Source organism: Aquarana catesbeiana, linkage group LG08 (genome assembly GCF_042186555.1).
Source record: "Aquarana catesbeiana isolate 2022-GZ linkage group LG08, ASM4218655v1, whole genome shotgun sequence".
In the NCBI taxonomy this organism is placed as follows: Eukaryota; Metazoa; Chordata; class Amphibia; order Anura; family Ranidae; genus Aquarana; species Aquarana catesbeiana.
This window is the reverse complement of record NC_133331.1, coordinates 304,444,375-304,462,607: the sequence shown is the minus strand read 5'-3', so window position 1 is coordinate 304,462,607 and position 18,233 is coordinate 304,444,375. Positions and strand designations below refer to the sequence as shown.

Genomic DNA, 18,233 nt, shown 5'->3' with positions numbered 1-18,233 from the left:
GGCCCCTTCCTGTTCCAACATGACTGTCCACCAGTGCACAAATCAAGGTCCATAAAGACATGGGTGAGCGAGTTTGGGGTGGAGGAACTTGACTGGCCCACACGGAGTCCTGACCTCAACCCTTTAAGACCATTGGGCGGAAGTGATGTTTGACGTCCCTTCTGTCATCCGATGGTATGGAGCCAAGTGGGGCCCATCATTCCCTCACTCGAAATCCAGCCTCTGAGGGGAAAGGACCGGATCGTCTTCGCCGCTACCAGCGGCTCCAGTAAGCGGTGGAGACAACCGGAACGTGGCAGGAAGGGGGGCACCTCTTCCGCCGCCAATAAAAGTGATCTCGCAGAGACCACTTTTATCTTACAGTGGACCACCCGCCATTTCAGAAAATATCGGGGTTATGGCAGATATCACCCAAATCGTCCCCTCCGCTCTTCCCAGGACCTCCTGCTCTCTAGCTCCCTTGTTACCTCCTCTCATGCTCGCCTTCAGGACTTCTCCAGAGCCTCTCCCATGCTCTGGAACTCCCTGCCCCAGTATGTTCGATCAGCCCCTACCCTGTCCACCTTTAGGAGATCCCTGAAAACTCACTTATTCAGGGAAGCCTATCCCACGCCCACCTAACAACTGTCCCCGAGCCACCCCCATCAAATCATTCCCCGCATCTATTACCTTTTGTACCACCCCCTCTCTCTTTAGAATTTAAGCTCTACGAGCCGGGCCCCCCTGTCCCTTCTGTATTGAACTGTACTGTAATTGTGTTGTCCCCCCTCTACATTGTAAAGCGCTGCGTAAACTGTTGGCGCTATATAAATCGTGAATAATGATAATAAGAAGAACGATACTTAGCATCAAAGTACCGACGTAAAACAACGGCGGCTGGTCTGTCAGTGGTTAAAGGGCGCCTTGAGTCAGCTACGACTAAGGCTATTGCCGAAACGCGTCAGCTTTATTGTTTTATTGTCACTCTGATGTACCAATAAACGACACTTCAAGGATTACAGTTTTGCCGGCTCTCCTTATTAGCGTTGACCGAAAAAATGTTGCGAAACACGGATCTACAGCAGTGGTTCTCAACCTCAGCCCTCAAGTACCCCCAACGGGCCATGTTTTCAGGTTTAACTTCACTTTGCACAGCTGCTTTAAAACAATATCAATGACATGGTATTTATAAGAGCTATTTTATCTAAGGGAAGTTCCCAAAACATGTCCCGTTGGGGGTACTTGAGGATTGAGGTTGAGAACCATTGCATTAAAGTAATTCTGGAGTAAAGGCTGCAGTTCCTCTAGTCTCCGCTTGATGGTGACTTCAGTTATACTGAGTGCGATGCACAGACAGGAAGTGATGTCACAGTATAAACAGGAAAGTTCCAGGTGAGAGGTGAGTCGGGAGGAAGTAGAGAGGAGACATTGCTGGAACTGGCAGCAGAGGAGGTAATAAGATCTTATTTTATATTTACACCCAGTAAACCTCCCCGTCATGTTCCGTCCTCTTCCTCCATTGTCACTGTGATGTCTTTTATCTCCAACAGATGCTCCTTCATATAGCTCTGACATATACCGCAGTGTCGTACAGAGAACACTGAGCCAGTCACATCAGTCTCTGTACCAGAGGAGCTTACACTCTAATGTCCCCTCCCCCCACAGTCACATCAGTCTCTGTACCAGAGAAGCTTACACTCTAATGTCCCCCCACAGTCACACACTATTATTATTATACATTTATATACAGTATCTCCCAAAAGTAAGTACACCCCTCACATATTTGTAAATATTTTCTTCTATCTTTTCATGTGACAACACTGAAGAAATGACACTTGTCTACAATGTAAAGTAGTGAGTGTACAGCTTCTATAACAGTGTAAATTTGCTGTCCCCTCAAAATAACTCAACACACAGCCATTAATGTCTAAACCAGTGGCAGCAAAAGTGAGTACACCCCTAAGTGAAAATATCCAAATTGGGCCCAAAGTGTCAATATTTTGTGTGGCCACCATTATTTTTCCAGCACTGCCTTAACCCTCTTGGGCATGGAGTTCACCAGAGCTTCACAGGTTGTCACTGAAGTCCTCTTCCACTCCTCCATGACGATATCACGGATCTGGTGGATGTTAGAGACCTTGCACTCCTCCACCTTCCGTTTGAGGATGTCCCACAGATGATCAATAGGGTTTAGGTCTGGAGACATGCTTGGCCAGTCCATCACCTTTACCCTCAGCTTCTTTAGCAAGGCAGTGGTCGTCTTGGAGGTGTGTTTGGGGTCGTTATCATGTTGGAATACTGCCCTGTGACCCAGTCTCTGAAGGGAGGAGATCATGCTCTGCTTCAGTATGTCACAGTACATGTTGGCATTCATGGTTCCCTCAATGATCTGTAGCTCCCCAGTGCCGGCAGCACTCATGCAGCCCCAGACCATGACACTCCCACCACCATGCTTGACTGTAGGCAAAACACACTTGTCTTTGTACTCCTCACCTGGTTGTCCCCACACACGCTTGTCACCATCTGAACCAAATAAGTTTATCTTGGTCTCATCAGACCACAGGACATGGTTCCAGTAATCCATGTCCTTAGTCTGCTTGTCTTCAGCAAACTGTTTTCGGGCTTTCTTGTGCATCATCTTTAGAAGAGGCTTCCTTCTGGGATGACAGCCATGCAGACCAATTTGATGCAGTGTGCGGCGTATGGTCTGAGCCCTGACAGGCTGACTCCCCACCCCTACAACCTCTGCAGCAATGCTGGTAGGACTCATACGTCTATTTCCCAAAGACAACCTCTGAATATAACGCTGAGCACGTGACCTCAACTTCTTTGGTGGACCATGGCGAGGCCTGTTCTGAGTGGAACCTGTCCTGTTATACCGCTGTATGGTCTTGGCCACCGTGCTGCAGCTCAGTTTCAGGGTCTTGGCAATCTTCTTATAGCCTAGGCCATCTTTATGTAGAGCAACAATTCTTTTTTTTTTTCAGATCCTCAGAGAGTTCTTTGCCATGAGGTGCCATGTTGAACTTCCAGTGACCAGTATGAGAGAGTGAGAGCGATAACACCAAATTTAACACACCTGCTCCCCATTCACACCTGAGACCTTGTAACACTAACGAGTCGCATCACACCGGGGAGGGAAAATGTCTAATTGGGCCCAATTTGGACATTTTCACTTAGGGGTGTACTCACTTTTGTTGCCAGCGGTTTAGACATTAATGGCTGTGTGTTGAGTTATTTTGAGGGGACAGCAAATTTACACTGTTATACAAGCTGTACACTCACTACTTTACATTGTAGACAAGTGTCATTTCTTCAGTGTTGTCACATGAAAAGATAGCAGAAAAGATTTGCAAAAATGTGAGGGGTGTACTTACTTTTGTGAGATACTGTAGCTCTGACATATACCGCAGTGCTGTACAGAGAACACTGAGCCAGTCACTTCAGTCTCTTTACCAGAGGAGCTTACGCTCCAATGTCCCCCCACAGTCACACACTATTATTTTTATACAATAAAGGTATTATCCTAGGCGGTCTCAGATGAGTGTAGTATCCGCTGTGTGTTGTTGTCAGTTTGTGTTCTTGTGAATGAAGCCCCTTTTATCCAGCTTCAGTCATTGACCACACAAGCTGACAGTGTCCACTTTCTCTGTGCAATGAATAGCAGGCTGCAACTCCAGACTCTATGATCACTGAATAGGAGAGATGAGGATACATAGAGATACAGAATGGAGAGAAGATGAGACTTGTTACCGGCTGCAGCTTCTCCTCCCCCCCCCCCCCCCATGGTTCTCCCATTATTTTAGGCTTCTGGGGGGGGGGGGGAGCTACAGCCAGCAATGACAGAATAGAAAGGTGAATTTTTTTTATTTTTTTACATCCATTACCTGAATTTTAACAAGTGCTATGGTCACAGGGATCCCTGGGGGATTTAACAGGCTTTTTTCTGATGATTGATCTTCTGTAATACTCATTTAATATCTATCCACAGAAAGTAAAGTCCTAAACAGATCACGTGACCACATCCATGAGGATGGACAGCCAGGGGAGTCACTTGACTGGGAGGATGTTAGACCTCACCCTGGAGATCATCTACCTGCTGACCGGAGAGGTGAGGAGGATTCTGGGAGATCACATGACATCACTCTTATCTCTATTAATAAAACACAGACCTGACCAGAGAGGTGAGGAGGATTCTGGGAGGTCACATGACATCACTCTTATCTCTATTAATAAAACACAGACCTGACCGGAGAGGTGAGGAGGATTCTGGGAGGTCACATGACATCACTCTTATCTCTATTAATAAAACACAGACCTGACCGGAGAGGTGAGGAGGATTCTGGGAGGTCACATGACATCACTCTTATCTCTATTAATAAAACACAGACCTGACCGGGGAGGTGAGGAGGATTCTGGGAGGTCACATGACATCCCTCTTATCTCTATTAATAAAACACAGACCTGACCTGAGAGGTGAGGAGGATTCTGGGAGGTCACATGACATCACTCTTATCTCTATTACTAAAACACAGACCTGACCGGAGAGGTGAGGAGATTCTGGGAGGTCACATGACATCACTCTTATCTCTATTAATAAAACACAGACCTGACCGGGAGAGGTGAGGAGGATTCTGGGAGGTCACATGACATCACTCTTATCTTTATTAATAAAACACGGACCTGACCGGAGAGGTGAGGAGGATTCTGGGAATGTACACGGTGAAAATTGCTGTGTATGTTTTTAATAGGATTATAAAGTTGTAAAAAGGACATCTAATATACCTCCTAGTAACTGTCCTCATGAGTCCTCCCCGATACTAGAGAGCAACAAGAAGCAGAAGATCCTAGAAGTCACCAAGAAGATGATGGAGCTGCTGACAGGAGAGGTGAGCGGTGCTGGGAATTCTGGGACATTATCCAGTAACAGACAAGGGATGTGTCTGGATGGTGACTGTATCATTGTGTGTGTCAGGTTCCTATAAGGTGTCAGGATGTCACTGTCTATTTCTCCATGGAGGAGTGGGAGTATTTAGAAGGACACAAGGATCTCTACAAGGACGTCATGATGGAGAATCAGCCGCCCCTCACATCACCGGGTAAGAGGAGACTGGATTATGAATGATAAAAGTAGAGGTGTCCATTATATTTTGAAGAGGAAGCTCCCTTGGATGTGCTGACTCTCAAAGCCAACATCTCTTCTCCTCGTGTTTCTGTTGTGTTCTCCTCCTTTCCTTCTGCATTTCTGTAGTCTCTTCCATCAGCTTTTCCTTGGTTCTTTTAGGGTTTAGAAGTCAGTCCCAGCACCATGTCATGTACAAGGAGAAGACCCCTATAATCTGTTGCATTGAGGTTGCATGCCCTGTTGGCACAGAGAAGGGTGATGGTGCTCTGAGTAATAAAGGGGCACTTGTTCCCCAGTAAGGTAGCCAAACCCCCCAGCAGGACATCGGAGTACTGAAAAGTGGGCTTTCTCCAGCTTACAAACGATGTCCATAGATGAACCTCTGTAAGCACTGGAGGGGGGTCTCGTTATAAAACATTTGCACATCTCTTACAAATAGTCACCATAGTCTGTGTAATATGTTTATTCCCGATGATTGTCTACTCCAATGTTTTTCAACCGGGGTGCCGGGAGAGCTCAGCCCCGCAACTCCTCCCGTCTTTCTCCTCCTCTCTGTACTATTGCCTGCTAAACAGAAAGCGAAGCTGACCACCCGACATGTCCTTAGCAACCAAAGACATCATCTGTTCGTAGGACGTGGGTGGGGCACCAGCTTGGCTTTCTGTTTTGCTAGGAATAGTACAGAGGAGGCAGAGAGCTCAGCCCGCACCTCCTCCCAGCTATCTCCACCTTTCTATATTATTGCCGGCAAAGCAGAAAGCCAAGTTGACACCCCCCGCCTGTGGCCTTCCAACCAATGATGTCATCGGTTGCTAAGGACATGTCGGGCGGCCAGCTTGGCTTTCTGTTTTGCCGGACAATAGTACAGAGAGGAGGAGAGAGCCGGGAGGAGGTGCGGGCTGAAATCTCTGACTCCTCTGTTCCATTCCTAGCAAAACAGAAAGCTAAACTGGTAGCCCGTCTGCGTCCTACCAACCGATGATGTCATCGGTTGCTAAGGACATGTCGGGCAGCCAGCTTGGCTTTCTGTTTTGCTGGTAATAGTACAGAGAGAACCGGAATGAGGTGCAGGCTGAACTCTCTGCCTCCTCTGTTCTATTCTAGCAAAACAGAAAGCTAAGCTGGCAGCCTGTCTGCATCCTACCAACCGATGATGTCATAGGTTGCTAAGGACATGTCGGGTGTTCAGCTTGGCTTTCTGTTTTGCCGGCAATAGTACAGAGAGGAGGAGAGAGCCGGGAGGAGGTGCGGGCTGAAATCTCTGCCTCCTCTGTACTATTGCCAACAAAACAGAAAGCCAAGCTGTCCACCCGAGATGTTCTTGGCTCTCTGCCTCCTCTGTACACGGAGTACAGTACTCTCCTCCCTTCTCTATCTCAGGAGGTAACAGAGGATCAGGCTCAAATCAGAATGTACAGGGGGGTAGAGGAGAGGGGGGGGTTCAAGAGAGAGAGCACAACTCACACTTCCTGGCTCTCTCCTTCTCTCTACTCCTGTAGGGGTTGGTAGAAGGAGGGCTTTGGGGAGGTTGTGCTAGGAAGGGGAATCTGGGGGGGGGGTTTGTGGTAGGAGGAGGGATTGGGGTGTTGTGCTTGGAAGGGGGTTTTGAGGGGGGGTGTTAGGAGGAGGGGGGGGTTTGGGGAAGGGGGGTTGTGCTACGAGAAGGATTTGGGGGAGGGAGGGTTTGTGGTAGAAGGAAGGATTCTGAGGGGGTTGTGCTAGGAGGTTTTTTTAGGGGGGTGCTAGGAGTAGGGATTTGGGGGGGGGGTTATAGGTGGGATTTGTGGGGGAGGCTTTGTGGTAGAAGGGATTGGGGGTTGTGCTAGGAGGAGGATTTGGGGGGGAGGGTTTGTGGTAGGAGGAGGGATTGGGAGGGTTGTGCTAGGAGGGGGGGTGCTAGATGGAGGGATTTGGGGGGGGTTGTGCTAGGAGGGGGGTTTGGGGGATTGTGCTACGAGGGGGGGATGCTAGGAGGAGGGATGGGGGGGTTGTGGTACAAGGGAGATTTGGGGGGGTTGTGGTAGGAAGAGGGATTAGGAGGCTAGGGAGATCGGGGGGGGGTGTTTGTAGTAGGGGGAGAGATTGGGAGGGTTGTGCTAGGAGGAGGATTTGGGGGGGAGGGTTTGTGGTAGGAGGGATTGGGGGTTGTGCTAGGAGGAGGATTTGGGGGGGAGGGTTTGTGGTATGAGGAGGGATTGGGAGGGTTGTGCTACGAGGGGAGATTGGGGGGGGTGCTAGAAGGAGGGATTTGGGGGGTTTGTATTAGGAGGGGGGGGTACTAGGAGTAGGGATTTGGGGGAAAGGGTTGTGCTAGGAGGGGGGAAGCTAGGAGGAGAGATTTGGGGGGTTGGGCTACAAGGGAGAGGGATTTGAGGGGGGGGGTGCTAGGAGAAGGGATTGGGGGGGTTGTGCTACGAGGGGGATTGGGGGGTGTGGTAGGAGGAGGGATTGGGGGAGTTGTGCTAGGAGGGGGGATACTAGGAGTAGGGATTGGGGGGGGGAGGGTTGTGCTAGGAGGGGGGGATACTAGGAGTAGGGATTTGGGGGGGGAGGGTTGTGTTAAGAGGGGGGATACTAGGAGTAGGGATTTGGGGGGGAGGGGTTGTGCTAGGAGGGGGGAAGCTAGGAGGAGGGATTGGGAGGGTTGTGCTACAAGGAAGATTGGGGGAAGGTGATTGTAGTAGGGGAAGGGATTGGAAGGGTTGTGCTACGAGGGGAGATTGGGGGGGTGCTAGAAGGAGGGGATTTGGGGGGGTTGTATTAGGAGGGGGGATACTAGGAGTAGGGATTTGGGGGGGAAAGGGTTGTTCTAGGAGGGGGGGAAGCTAGGAGGAGGGATTTGGGGGGTTGAGCTACAAGGGAGAGGGATTTGGGGGGGGGGGGGATGCTAGGAGAAGGGATTGGGGGGGTTGTGCTATGAGGGGGATTGGGGGGGTGTGGTAGGAGGAGGGATTGGGGGAGTTGTGCTAGGAGGGGGGATACTAGGAGTAGGGATTGGGGGGGAGGGTTGTGCTAGGAGGGGGGGATACTAGGAGTAGGGATTTGGGGGGGAGGGGTTGTGCTAGGAGGGGGGAAGCTAGGAGGAAGGCTTTGGGGAGATTGTGCTAGGAGGGTGATTTGGGGGGTTGTGCTAGGAGGAGTCATATGGGGGGTTGTGCTACAAGGGGGAGGGATTTGGGAGGGATGCTAGGAGGAGGGATTGGGGGGGGGGGTTTGTGGTAGGAGGGGGATTTGTGGTAAGAGGAGGCATGAGGGGTTGTGCTGGGAAGGGAGATTTGGGGAGGGGGGGTTGTGCTGGGAGGGGGGATTGGGGGGGGGGTTGTGCTAGGAGGTGATTGGGGGGGGGGGGGGGTTGTGCTGGGAGGGAGGATTGGTGGAGGAAATTTGAGGGGGAGGATATTTACAACCTACAGACCACATGTAGGGCTTGCTGACATCAGGTTCAGCGCAGTAACACGTTTCCCTGTACCGCACAAAAACCTGCTGCCTTTTGCAGATGCCCCCTAGAGGCAGGAGGACTGTTTGCCACACATACGATTCCTCCTGACTGTAAAACATGAAGCCTGAATGTGCTTTTATCATCGATTTGCTTTTTTTCCAGCAGGTATATTCGATGTGGGGAACTCCTCGGAGGGACGCCAGATTTCATCGGCAGATTACAATACAGGAGACGGCGGCGTTGCAGAAGAAAAGCTTCTTCCCCGAATTCCACATCACAGAGCTGATGAGAAAATATTGATGAGTCCCGAAGGCCTTAAAGGTTTCCAAATGGAAAAAATAATTTCACCAAATCAAGGGTCCCGCACCAGCGAGCGCCCATTTCCGTGTTCAGAGTGCGGGAAAAGCTTCCCTTGGAAAGGACACCTTCTCACACACCTGAAAAGTCACATCGGCGAGCGCCCTTTTGCGTGCTTAGAGTGCGGAAAATGTTTTATCCAGAAGGGAGACCTGCTTAGACACCAAAAAAGCCACACAGGCGAGCGCCCTTTTCCGTGTTCAGAGTGCGGGAAATGTTTCATCCAAAAAACAGACCTTCTTAGGCACAAGAGAATCCACACGGGCGAGCGCCCTTATTCCTGTACCGAGTGCGGGAAATGTTTCACTCAGAAAGGAAGCCTTCTTACGCACCAGAAAAGCCACGTAGGCGAGCGCCCTTTTATATGTTCGGAGTGCGGGAAGTGTTTCATCCAGAAAGGAGATCTTCTTAGGCACCAGAAAAGCCACAGCGGCGAACGTCCCTTTTCATGTTCAGAGTGCGGGAAATGTTTCATACACAAAGCGGACCTTCTCAGGCATCAGAGGAGTCACAAGGGCAAGGGTCCCTTTCTGTGTTCAGAGTGCGGGAAATGTCTCATGCGGAAAGCGGACTTTCTTACCCACCAAAGAAGACATATGGGAGACTGTCCTTTTTCATGCGCAGAGTGCGGGAAAAGTTTCACTCGGAAAGGAGACCTTCTTACCCACCAGAGAAGCCACCCAGGAGAGCGTCCTTTTTCGTGTTGAGTCCCCAATGCAAATGGATATAAATGACACCGGGACCCGGTGTCCTTGTATTAAAAGTCAGCAGCTACAGTCTTCGTAGCTGCTGACTTTTAATTCTTTTTTTCCCCCAGGCGGAACTCCGCTTTAACTCTTTAAAATATGTGTAATTGTTTTCTTACTTTTTGAATTCTTTCTGAATTGTTCACAATTTTGTATTGAAAAAAAGTGTGAAGCCCTAAGGCAGTAGATCCCTGGCCAATCCCCAGACGACGTCCTAATGCTGACGAAACGCGTAGGGTGGAGCCGTGACGGTGACGTGCGAAGCCCTAAGGCAGTAGATCCCTGGCCAATCCCCAGACGACGTCCTATTGCCGACAAAACACATAGGGTGGAGCCGTGATGGCGACGTCATCACGTTCTTTCTTTCGAGGCGGTGGATGGGCGCACGATATAGGAAGTAGTGTGAGACTAATGGCGAGACCGCAACTGTGGCTTACCTACCCCACTATCTGTTCCGCTGATAGATGGTTACAATTCTGTAAGTTTCACCATCAATTTTTAATGGGAATCTCAACTGTTGTCAACAATTGTGCATGACACTTTTCTCGTCCTGGTGGGAAGAACTGAAAAACACTCAGTAATGGCAGAACCAACATCCAGTCTGTGGGAAGAAATAGATGATGAGTTCTGGGGGGGAAAACTAACTTCCCAAATTGCATTGGGGCATTAGATGGTAAACATGTCCGTCTCATCAAGCCACCCAAATCCTGGTTCCCGCTTCTTCAACCACCAAAAATATCTTTCAATTGTTCTGCTGGGACTCGGTGATGCCAATATGAAATTTATAGCTGTGGATGTTGGGGGGGCCCATGGAAGTTCAGGAGATTCTAGAATATTTAGTAAATTCTGTGATGGGTCGGCGTTTCCAATATGGGGAATTCGACATGCCACAATCTGCTGGACCAGATCTGCCTTTAGTCATTTGTAGGAGATGAGGCATTTGCTTTATCCACCTACTTCCTCGGGCCCTACACAAGGCATGGTCTCCATTCCAGGAAATTCTTTATTTAGAAATGGCATACAGTGATACAGAGACCTCAGTATCATTGTAAAAGCTATAGTGCAACTCGTCAAGCCAGTCCACGTAAACACATTTCACAATAAAGCAGAAAATATAACATATACCGTATATACTCGAGTATAAGCCGAGTTTTTTGGCACTTTTTTTTGTGCTGAAAATGCCCCCCCTCGGCCTATACTGGAGTCAAGCAGCTTTTCTGCAGCAGAGAATGACATTTTCCAAACCAACTTTGGGGCCCCGTATCTCGGGGCCACTTGGTGCTAGGAACCCCAGTTCCTAGATGCCCCTAGCTGTAGCAAAATTTGGGGTCTCTGGACCCAAAGGGTCCCGAAATGCTGCAGATGGACACAGTTGACTGATTTTGGGGCCACTTGGTGCTAGGAACCCCAAATTGGTGTGCAAACCCAATGGAATAGCACTTCAACATATCCAAAGCTAGGTTTCCTAGCACCAAGTGGCCCCGAGATACGGGGCCCCGAAATCGGTTCGGAAAATGTCATTCTCTGCTGCAGAAAATTGCTTGACATTATCCGAACCAACTCGCTCTATTTCCAATATCGCGCGCCCATCCACCGTCTCAAAAGAACGAACGTGATGACGTCACCGTCAAGGCTCCACCCTACGCGTTTTGTCAGCAATAGGATGTCGTCTGGGGATTGGCCAGGGATCTACTGCCTTAGGGCTTCACACTTTTTTCAATACAAAATTGTGAACAATTCAGAAAGAATTCAAAAAGTAAGAAAAATAATTACACATATTTTAAAGAGTTAAAGCAGAGTTTCGCCTGGGGGGGGGGGGGGGAAATGAAAAGTCAGCAGCACCCAAATTTGGCTGCAGCTAGGGGGCATCTAGAACCCTTAACTACCGAGTTTGAAGTTCGGGGGACCTATGGCTGCAAATGGGCACAGTGAGGCTGCAAATGGGCATTGTTGACCTTCTTTTCACTTACAGTAGCTGTGCATTTCTCACCCTAGGCTTATACTCAAGTCAACAAGTTTTCCCAGTTTTTTGTGGTAAAATTAGGTGCCTCGGCTTATACTCGAGTATATACGGTAATCTTGGACTATACATTGGGCTTCGAGGTCAAGGAGGTATCCGCACCCAGAATTATTCTAGCTGAAGAGAGGTGAATGTGACCCTAGGGCCAAGTAGCAAAGGAAAGCCAGAGAAGAAAAGGTTAAAGAAGGGGGGGGGGAATCGCCTTCCATTCTCTCCGTCAGTGTCCGGGGGGGGGGGCCCGTCTCATGTGTCTCCACTCCCAAGGGAGTTAGATCGTCAGCTCAGCGTGTTCCTCCGATTACAGCAAACTCTTGCCAACAAAACCATTTCTTGAGGTATTCCTCTCTGAGGCCCCCTATGCGTGGCCACCAAGTCCTCCATTTCGTTGATTTCAGCTGTTCTTTTCAACCAGACGGACACTCCCGGCAGCTGTGTCTGCTTCCAGAATAGAGGGATGCAACTTTTTGCCGCTGTGAGCAAGAGAGGTAGGATGGATCTCCTATAGATCTTACTTGGGATCTCATGGTGGTGTACGAGGAAGAACGCGGGGGGGGGGTCAGAGGCGGTTCCCTATTGGTGAAGTTCTGAACAATGCGGTGTACCTCGGTACAATAAGGAGGAAACGCATTTTTAATTATCAGCTGAGTAGAGCTCGCCGAATGGTGGCGCGAGCTTTTGGTATCTGTACAGAAAAAGGGCGTGTTTTTTAATTAACATCAATGCACCTGGAAGTTGATCGTGCAGTCAATGTCGTTTTGGCGTGCTGTGCTCTACATCATTTTCTAAGGATAAAGGAGAAATGTGTCTGGTGAATCTCCGGAACTGTTTTCAAATGAACCCCCCCCGAGGTCATGTGACTAGCACTCAATATGAAATAGCTCAACTTTAGTGGGGAATTGGAGAGATTGCCCACATCCCTAAAAATACATAGAAAAAAAACAAGACAAAAACCCTCCGGCGGGACTTTGAAAGGCAATAGCTCTAAAATTTGTATATATAGACCATAAATATGAAAGGTATAAATTTTAATGATACAAAGTCTAAAAACATGAATACATAAAGAGTTGATATCACAAATATCCAAATTCAATGATATGAAATCATAGAAAACCACTCATTTAACATCACTCTTGTATAAATATACAGGGTGAAGCTCTACGCGTTTCAAGGTGGTAAGTTGTTGACCTTGAAACGCGTAGAGTTTCACCCTGTATATTTATACAAGAGTGATGTTAAATGGGTGGTTTCCTATGATCATATCAGGTTTCTTTATTCTTTTCTTTGTTACTTTACATTCAAGGTCAACAACTTACAACCTTGAAACGCGTAGAGCTTCACCCTGTATATTTATACAAGAGTGATGGTAAATGAGTGGTTTCCTATGATTTCATATCATTGAATTTGGATATTTGTGATATCAACTCTTTATGTATTCATGTTTTTAGACTTTGTATCATTAGATTTATACTTTTTATCTTTATCGTCTATATATACAATTTTTGTAGCTATCGCCTTTCAAAGTCCCGCCAGAGGGTTTTTGTCTTTTTTTTTTTTGTCTAGGTGACTCGCACTCGTCCCAGTAATCAAGCACTCCATATCCGTGAACGTTTTTGCAGACTACTTCCTTTCTGATGATGGACAAGGTTCCTTGGCAAAATAACTTTATGTAGTCTTTACTTGTTGTTATTACCTCTGTTGCATCAACCTGCTTACTTTTTTGTTACATCTCCATAGTTAATATAACAGTTTAAATTATTTGAATAAAATAAAAAAAATTAAAAATGTCGAAACCTTTTGTCCAATTAGATTGGATTTATTTTTATGTTTGCTATGTAAAGTAACAAAGAAAAGAATAAAGAAACCTGACGAAACCTTGATGCTTGCATGTGTAAAAAAATATATATTTTTTTATTTCTTTGGGATGTTGAGAAGATTTTTTTATTTTCAAGCAAATGTATTGCTTTAACCACTTCCGGACCGCCGCACGCCGATATACGTCCTAACTTTGAAGAGGGACATCTTTGTTATGGCAGCAGCTAGCTGCCATAACCCCGGTATCCTCTTCCGGTCCGGTTTCCGATGATAGTGGTCTCTGCGGCGGATTCGCCGCAAGATCACTTTTATGGGCAGCGGGAGAGGGTGCCCTCCACGGCTTACGGGAGCCGTCGGTAGCGGCGGAGGCGATCGGCTGCTTGTCCTTCCTGGGTATAAAGACGAGCGAGGGGAAGGTGGCCACCCACCTGTCTCCATACCAGTGCAGGGCGGAAGCGACGTCAAAACGTCACTTCCGCCCATAGCTCTTAAAGCGGAGTTCTGCGTAAAAAATTAAAAGTCAGCAGCTACAAATACTGCAGCTGCTGACTTTTAATAATCGGACACTCACCTGTCCCGTGGGTCCAGCGATGCAGGCGTACAAAGCCCCGCTCGTCTCCCCTGCTCGTCTCCCCCCTCCTCTCTGCGGCGCCGGCATTGTAACTGTGGGCACCCGGCTGTGGCTTCGCAGCCGGGCACCCACTGCGCATGTGCGATCCGCACGCCGTGACTGGCTGGGCAATCATCTGGGACCTGTGACGTGTCCCAGATGATTGCCAAGAGGGAGGGGGGGAGAGGTGATCTCCCTCCCGGTTCTGCGGTGCTCTGGAAGGGAGTGGGAGCTGGGACCCTCTAAAAAGAGGGTATCCGCTCCCCCCCCCTCCCTAAAAAAATGACATGTCAAATGTGGCATGTCAGGGGGTCACCTCCCTTAAAGCGGGAAGTTCCATTTTTGGGTGGAATTCCGCTTTAAAGGGCCCATTTTTTTTTTTTCTCAAATGATAATTTTTTTTTATTGTTTATTATTATTATTTATTATTATTTACATACATAGTTACATAGTAGGTGAGGTTGAAAAAAGACACAAGGTCCATCAAGTCCAACCTATGTTAGTGTAAATATGAGATGTGAGGTATTTTGACCCCCCAGATCTCACATTACAGAGGACCTGTCAAGCTTTTTTTCTATTACAAGGGATGTTTACATTCCTTGTGATAGGAATAAAAGTGACAGTTTTTTTTTTTTTTATAAAAAAGAACAGTGTACAAAATAAAAAATAAATAAGAAAAATGTTTTTTTTAAACACACCCCGTCCCGCCGAGCATGTGTGCAGAAACGAACGCATACGTAAGTCGCACCTGCATATGAAAACGGTGTTCAAATCACACATGTGAGGTCTCGAGCGAGAGCAAAAATTATTGCCCTAGATCCCCTCTGTAACTCAAAACTCGTAACCTGTAGACGCTTATGGAGATTTTTAATGGTCAAAGTTTGTCGCCATTCCACGAGCGGGCGCAATTTTGAAGCGAGACATGTTGGGTATCAATTTACTTGGCGTAACATTATCTTTCACAATATATAAAAAAAAAATTAGGCTAACTTTACTTTTTTTTAATTTTTTTTTAAGTCAAAGTGTATTTTTTTCCCCAAAAATTTGCGCTTCTAAGACCGCTGAGCAAATACGGTGTGCAATAAAGTATTGCAACAGCCGCCATGTTATTCACTAGCGTGTTGGAAAAAAAATTTATGTATGTATATCTATATATATATTTTTTTTATACAATACAATCAATCAATTTTTTTGTTTTTTGCTGGAAAATTACTTAGAAACCCCAAACATTATATATATATATTAGATAGATAGAGATAGAGATATATGGATATATATATATATATAGAGAGAGAGAGAGAGAGAGAGAGAGAGAGAGAGAGAGAGAGAGAGAGAGAGAATGAGAGATAGAGATTTATAGAGATATAGATATATATATATATATATATATATATATATATACAGATATATATATATATATATATATATATATATATATATAGATAGATAGAGAGAGAGAGAGAGAGAGAGAGAGAGATAGATAGAGAGAGATATAGATATATATAGATATATCTATATATATATATATATATATAGAGAGAGAGAGAGAGAGATATATATATAGAGATATATATATATATATATATATATATATATATATATATATATATATATATATATATATATATATATATATAGATATATATATCTATATATCTATCTATCTATATAGAGATAGATAGATAGATAGATAGATAGATAGATAGATAGATGTATATATCTATATATAATGTTTGGGGGTTCTAAGAATTTTCTAGCAAAAAAAAAAATAATTTGATTTTAACTTGTAAAAAACAAGTGTCAAAAAGAGGCTCGGTCCTTAAGAGGATAAAGGGGTGTATGTTGGTTCTGGCGAATCAAAAGCACCACGGTTAGTAAAGCACTACATCAGGGATATGCAATTAGCGGACCTCCAGCTGTTGCAGAACTACAAGTCCCATGAGGCATAGCAAGACTCTTGACAGCCACAAGCATGACACCCAGAGGCAGGGGCATGATGGGACTTGTAGTTCTGCAACAGCTGGAGGTCTGCTAATTGCATATCCCTGCACTACGGGGTATGAAGTCAAGTCTCTACCAAAGGTCTACTCAACAAGGCAAGCAAGAAGAGGAACAAAGTTGCCATGGGTAACCAAGGTCGAAGATAGTCTACTGCGCAATCAGTCATTAGGGTGGTACCTGGTATAGATGTAGGTGTCCATATCCTGGCTCCCTCCCTAGCAGTCCATTTTCAGTAGCAAATGAAACCAAAACCACATTACGGAGATCTATGGCCCTCTTGACAAGGGTACGGTGAAGCAGGAGGTAATACGTGTTACTCATGAGGTCCGCGATATGTGCACGGCGGGACCCCATTACTGGGAGTGAGGTAAGAGAAGCACACTGGATTGGAGAAGAGGGCAAGGGCTCAGCGATGTGCCTCCTAATGCAACCTACCTCAAGTTTGTAGGGACCCAGGCCGGGACAGTACTTTTCAGATGAATTCTGCACTTTTACTCCACCCATTGTTATGGCTCATCTCTAAGTTGGGGAATTGCCTTAATGTTAGACTTTTCTTTTACAAAATATTTGAGGTTTTCAAAATAACATACAGCACAAGATCTCAGTACAAAAAGGTAATATGTAAAAAAAATTGTGAGAAAACTGATCCATATAACACAATACAATACGGGGGCCAATGGGTCAAAAAATTGCGAGAGCAGCGCAATACAGAACGGCTACTGATACAATAACGGACGAATAGGCCTCACAGCCAAGCCTCAAACAGACAGCTGTGTAGTGGATCAGTTGAACTTGCGGGGTCTGCGTCTCGTGATGGTTTGGGGCCACCGCCAATCCTATGGTGGGAGCAGGATTCCCCTTCAGAACAAGCTGGGGGCTCAAAGAAAATAAGAGCCCAAAACCAAGAAAAAAGCAAGACCACAACAAGTGAGGAGAAAGAAGAAGAGAGAAAAGAAAGAGGAGAGGTGGGGGTTAGGAGGGGAAGGGAGGGCCCCATGGGAGACCACCACGTCACCACAATGGAGTCTTCAGCATTTTCAGGTTGAAAGCAAAGAATGGTCCAGGTGCAAATCAGCATTATGTGTAAGCCATGGTTCTTCTACTTTCAGGAATTGGGCATGCCTGTCATTCAGAATGGAAGTGAGCTTCTCATGCACCGTGGTTCCTATGAGTCCATGCTTAACTTCAGCTAGGTGGAGGAACAGTTGACGCTGGGCCTTAGCCAATGTTTGGCAGGCCACCAGGAAAACAAAGTCCACCCATCTCCACTGGTGTTTGGACAAAGCTGCTATAGGTTCACGTAATAAAGCTTCCCACGCGTTACGCGCCGGGGACACAGCCAAGATGGTTTAATCACTGTATACACCTGGGACCAGAAACGGATCGCCTTTTGGGCAAGTCCACCAATGTGAAGTAAAGTGCCCTACAACCTTGAAAACCCATTGGGGACGCGTTAGGGATAATTCAGGGCACGCAATCAATTATAGACTTTTCACATGACCGCAGTCCCCCCTGGTCTCGGGCATTGGTGAGCACGCTCCATGCGAAAGGTGTCCCACGTGCATCTTTGGTATACTGTTCTGCGTTAGTCCTACAAGGAAAATATTGGCACTCATCACCACTTTGTGTTTCTTTTCTCAGATGGACTTTCATCTTGAACAGTGGGATCTGGTTACCATAGGTCCGTACTGTGCCTTTCCCCTTTACGGGGGATATATGTAGTAGCGTCATCTTGACTCCACCACTCTACAGTATTTATCCTTCATTTCAACATCATGTCGCCCACATATAATGCTGTTTCACACCTACAGCCATATAAACTGAAGAAATAACACAAGTGGTAGACGTTCTAATATCAAGGGATTGGGTGAGGTAACTAGAACACATCAGTTCCACCAACGTCCGACACCCTCTCATCCTGTTCATGGATGATCAAGCTTTGCCTTGACACATTCCAAGGTGATTGGAGTAAGGTGACCCCTGTGGATAGAAATACCGGGGTGTGTGTCCTAAACTGTTTAGTACTAAAGAAGGATGAGCTGTGAAACATCTTCAAACTTACAGAAACAAGTCTAGTTGAATGTGACTAACTACCACTATCTATATCATGACTTGGAAAGACGAGAACCTCCAGAGATATTGTG

The 18,233-nt window shown here is 46.6% G+C and overlaps 2 protein-coding genes across 3 annotated transcripts in view; both read left to right on the top strand.

The window, feature by feature from the left end:
• Positions 1-18,233, top strand: part of LOC141106885 (uncharacterized) — a 152,563-nt gene that overhangs the window by 90,755 nt on the left and 43,575 nt on the right. The gene's annotated exons all lie outside the window — the stretch shown is intronic.
• On the top strand, positions 1,360-9,778 carry LOC141105137 (uncharacterized). 2 transcript variants are annotated; one of them, XM_073595014.1, is made up of 5 exons: positions 1,360-1,431; positions 3,971-4,090; positions 4,731-4,868; positions 4,955-5,078; positions 8,709-9,778. In XM_073595014.1, exons 2-5 carry the CDS (start codon positions 4,007-4,009, stop codon positions 9,605-9,607), a joined length of 1,245 nt encoding a protein of 414 aa, XP_073451115.1. In that variant the 5' UTR covers positions 1,360-1,431; positions 3,971-4,006; the 3' UTR covers positions 9,608-9,778. The 2 variants fall into 2 exon arrangements, with proteins under 2 accessions (XP_073451115.1, XP_073451114.1); XM_073595013.1 differs by having other exon boundaries at positions 8,706-9,778.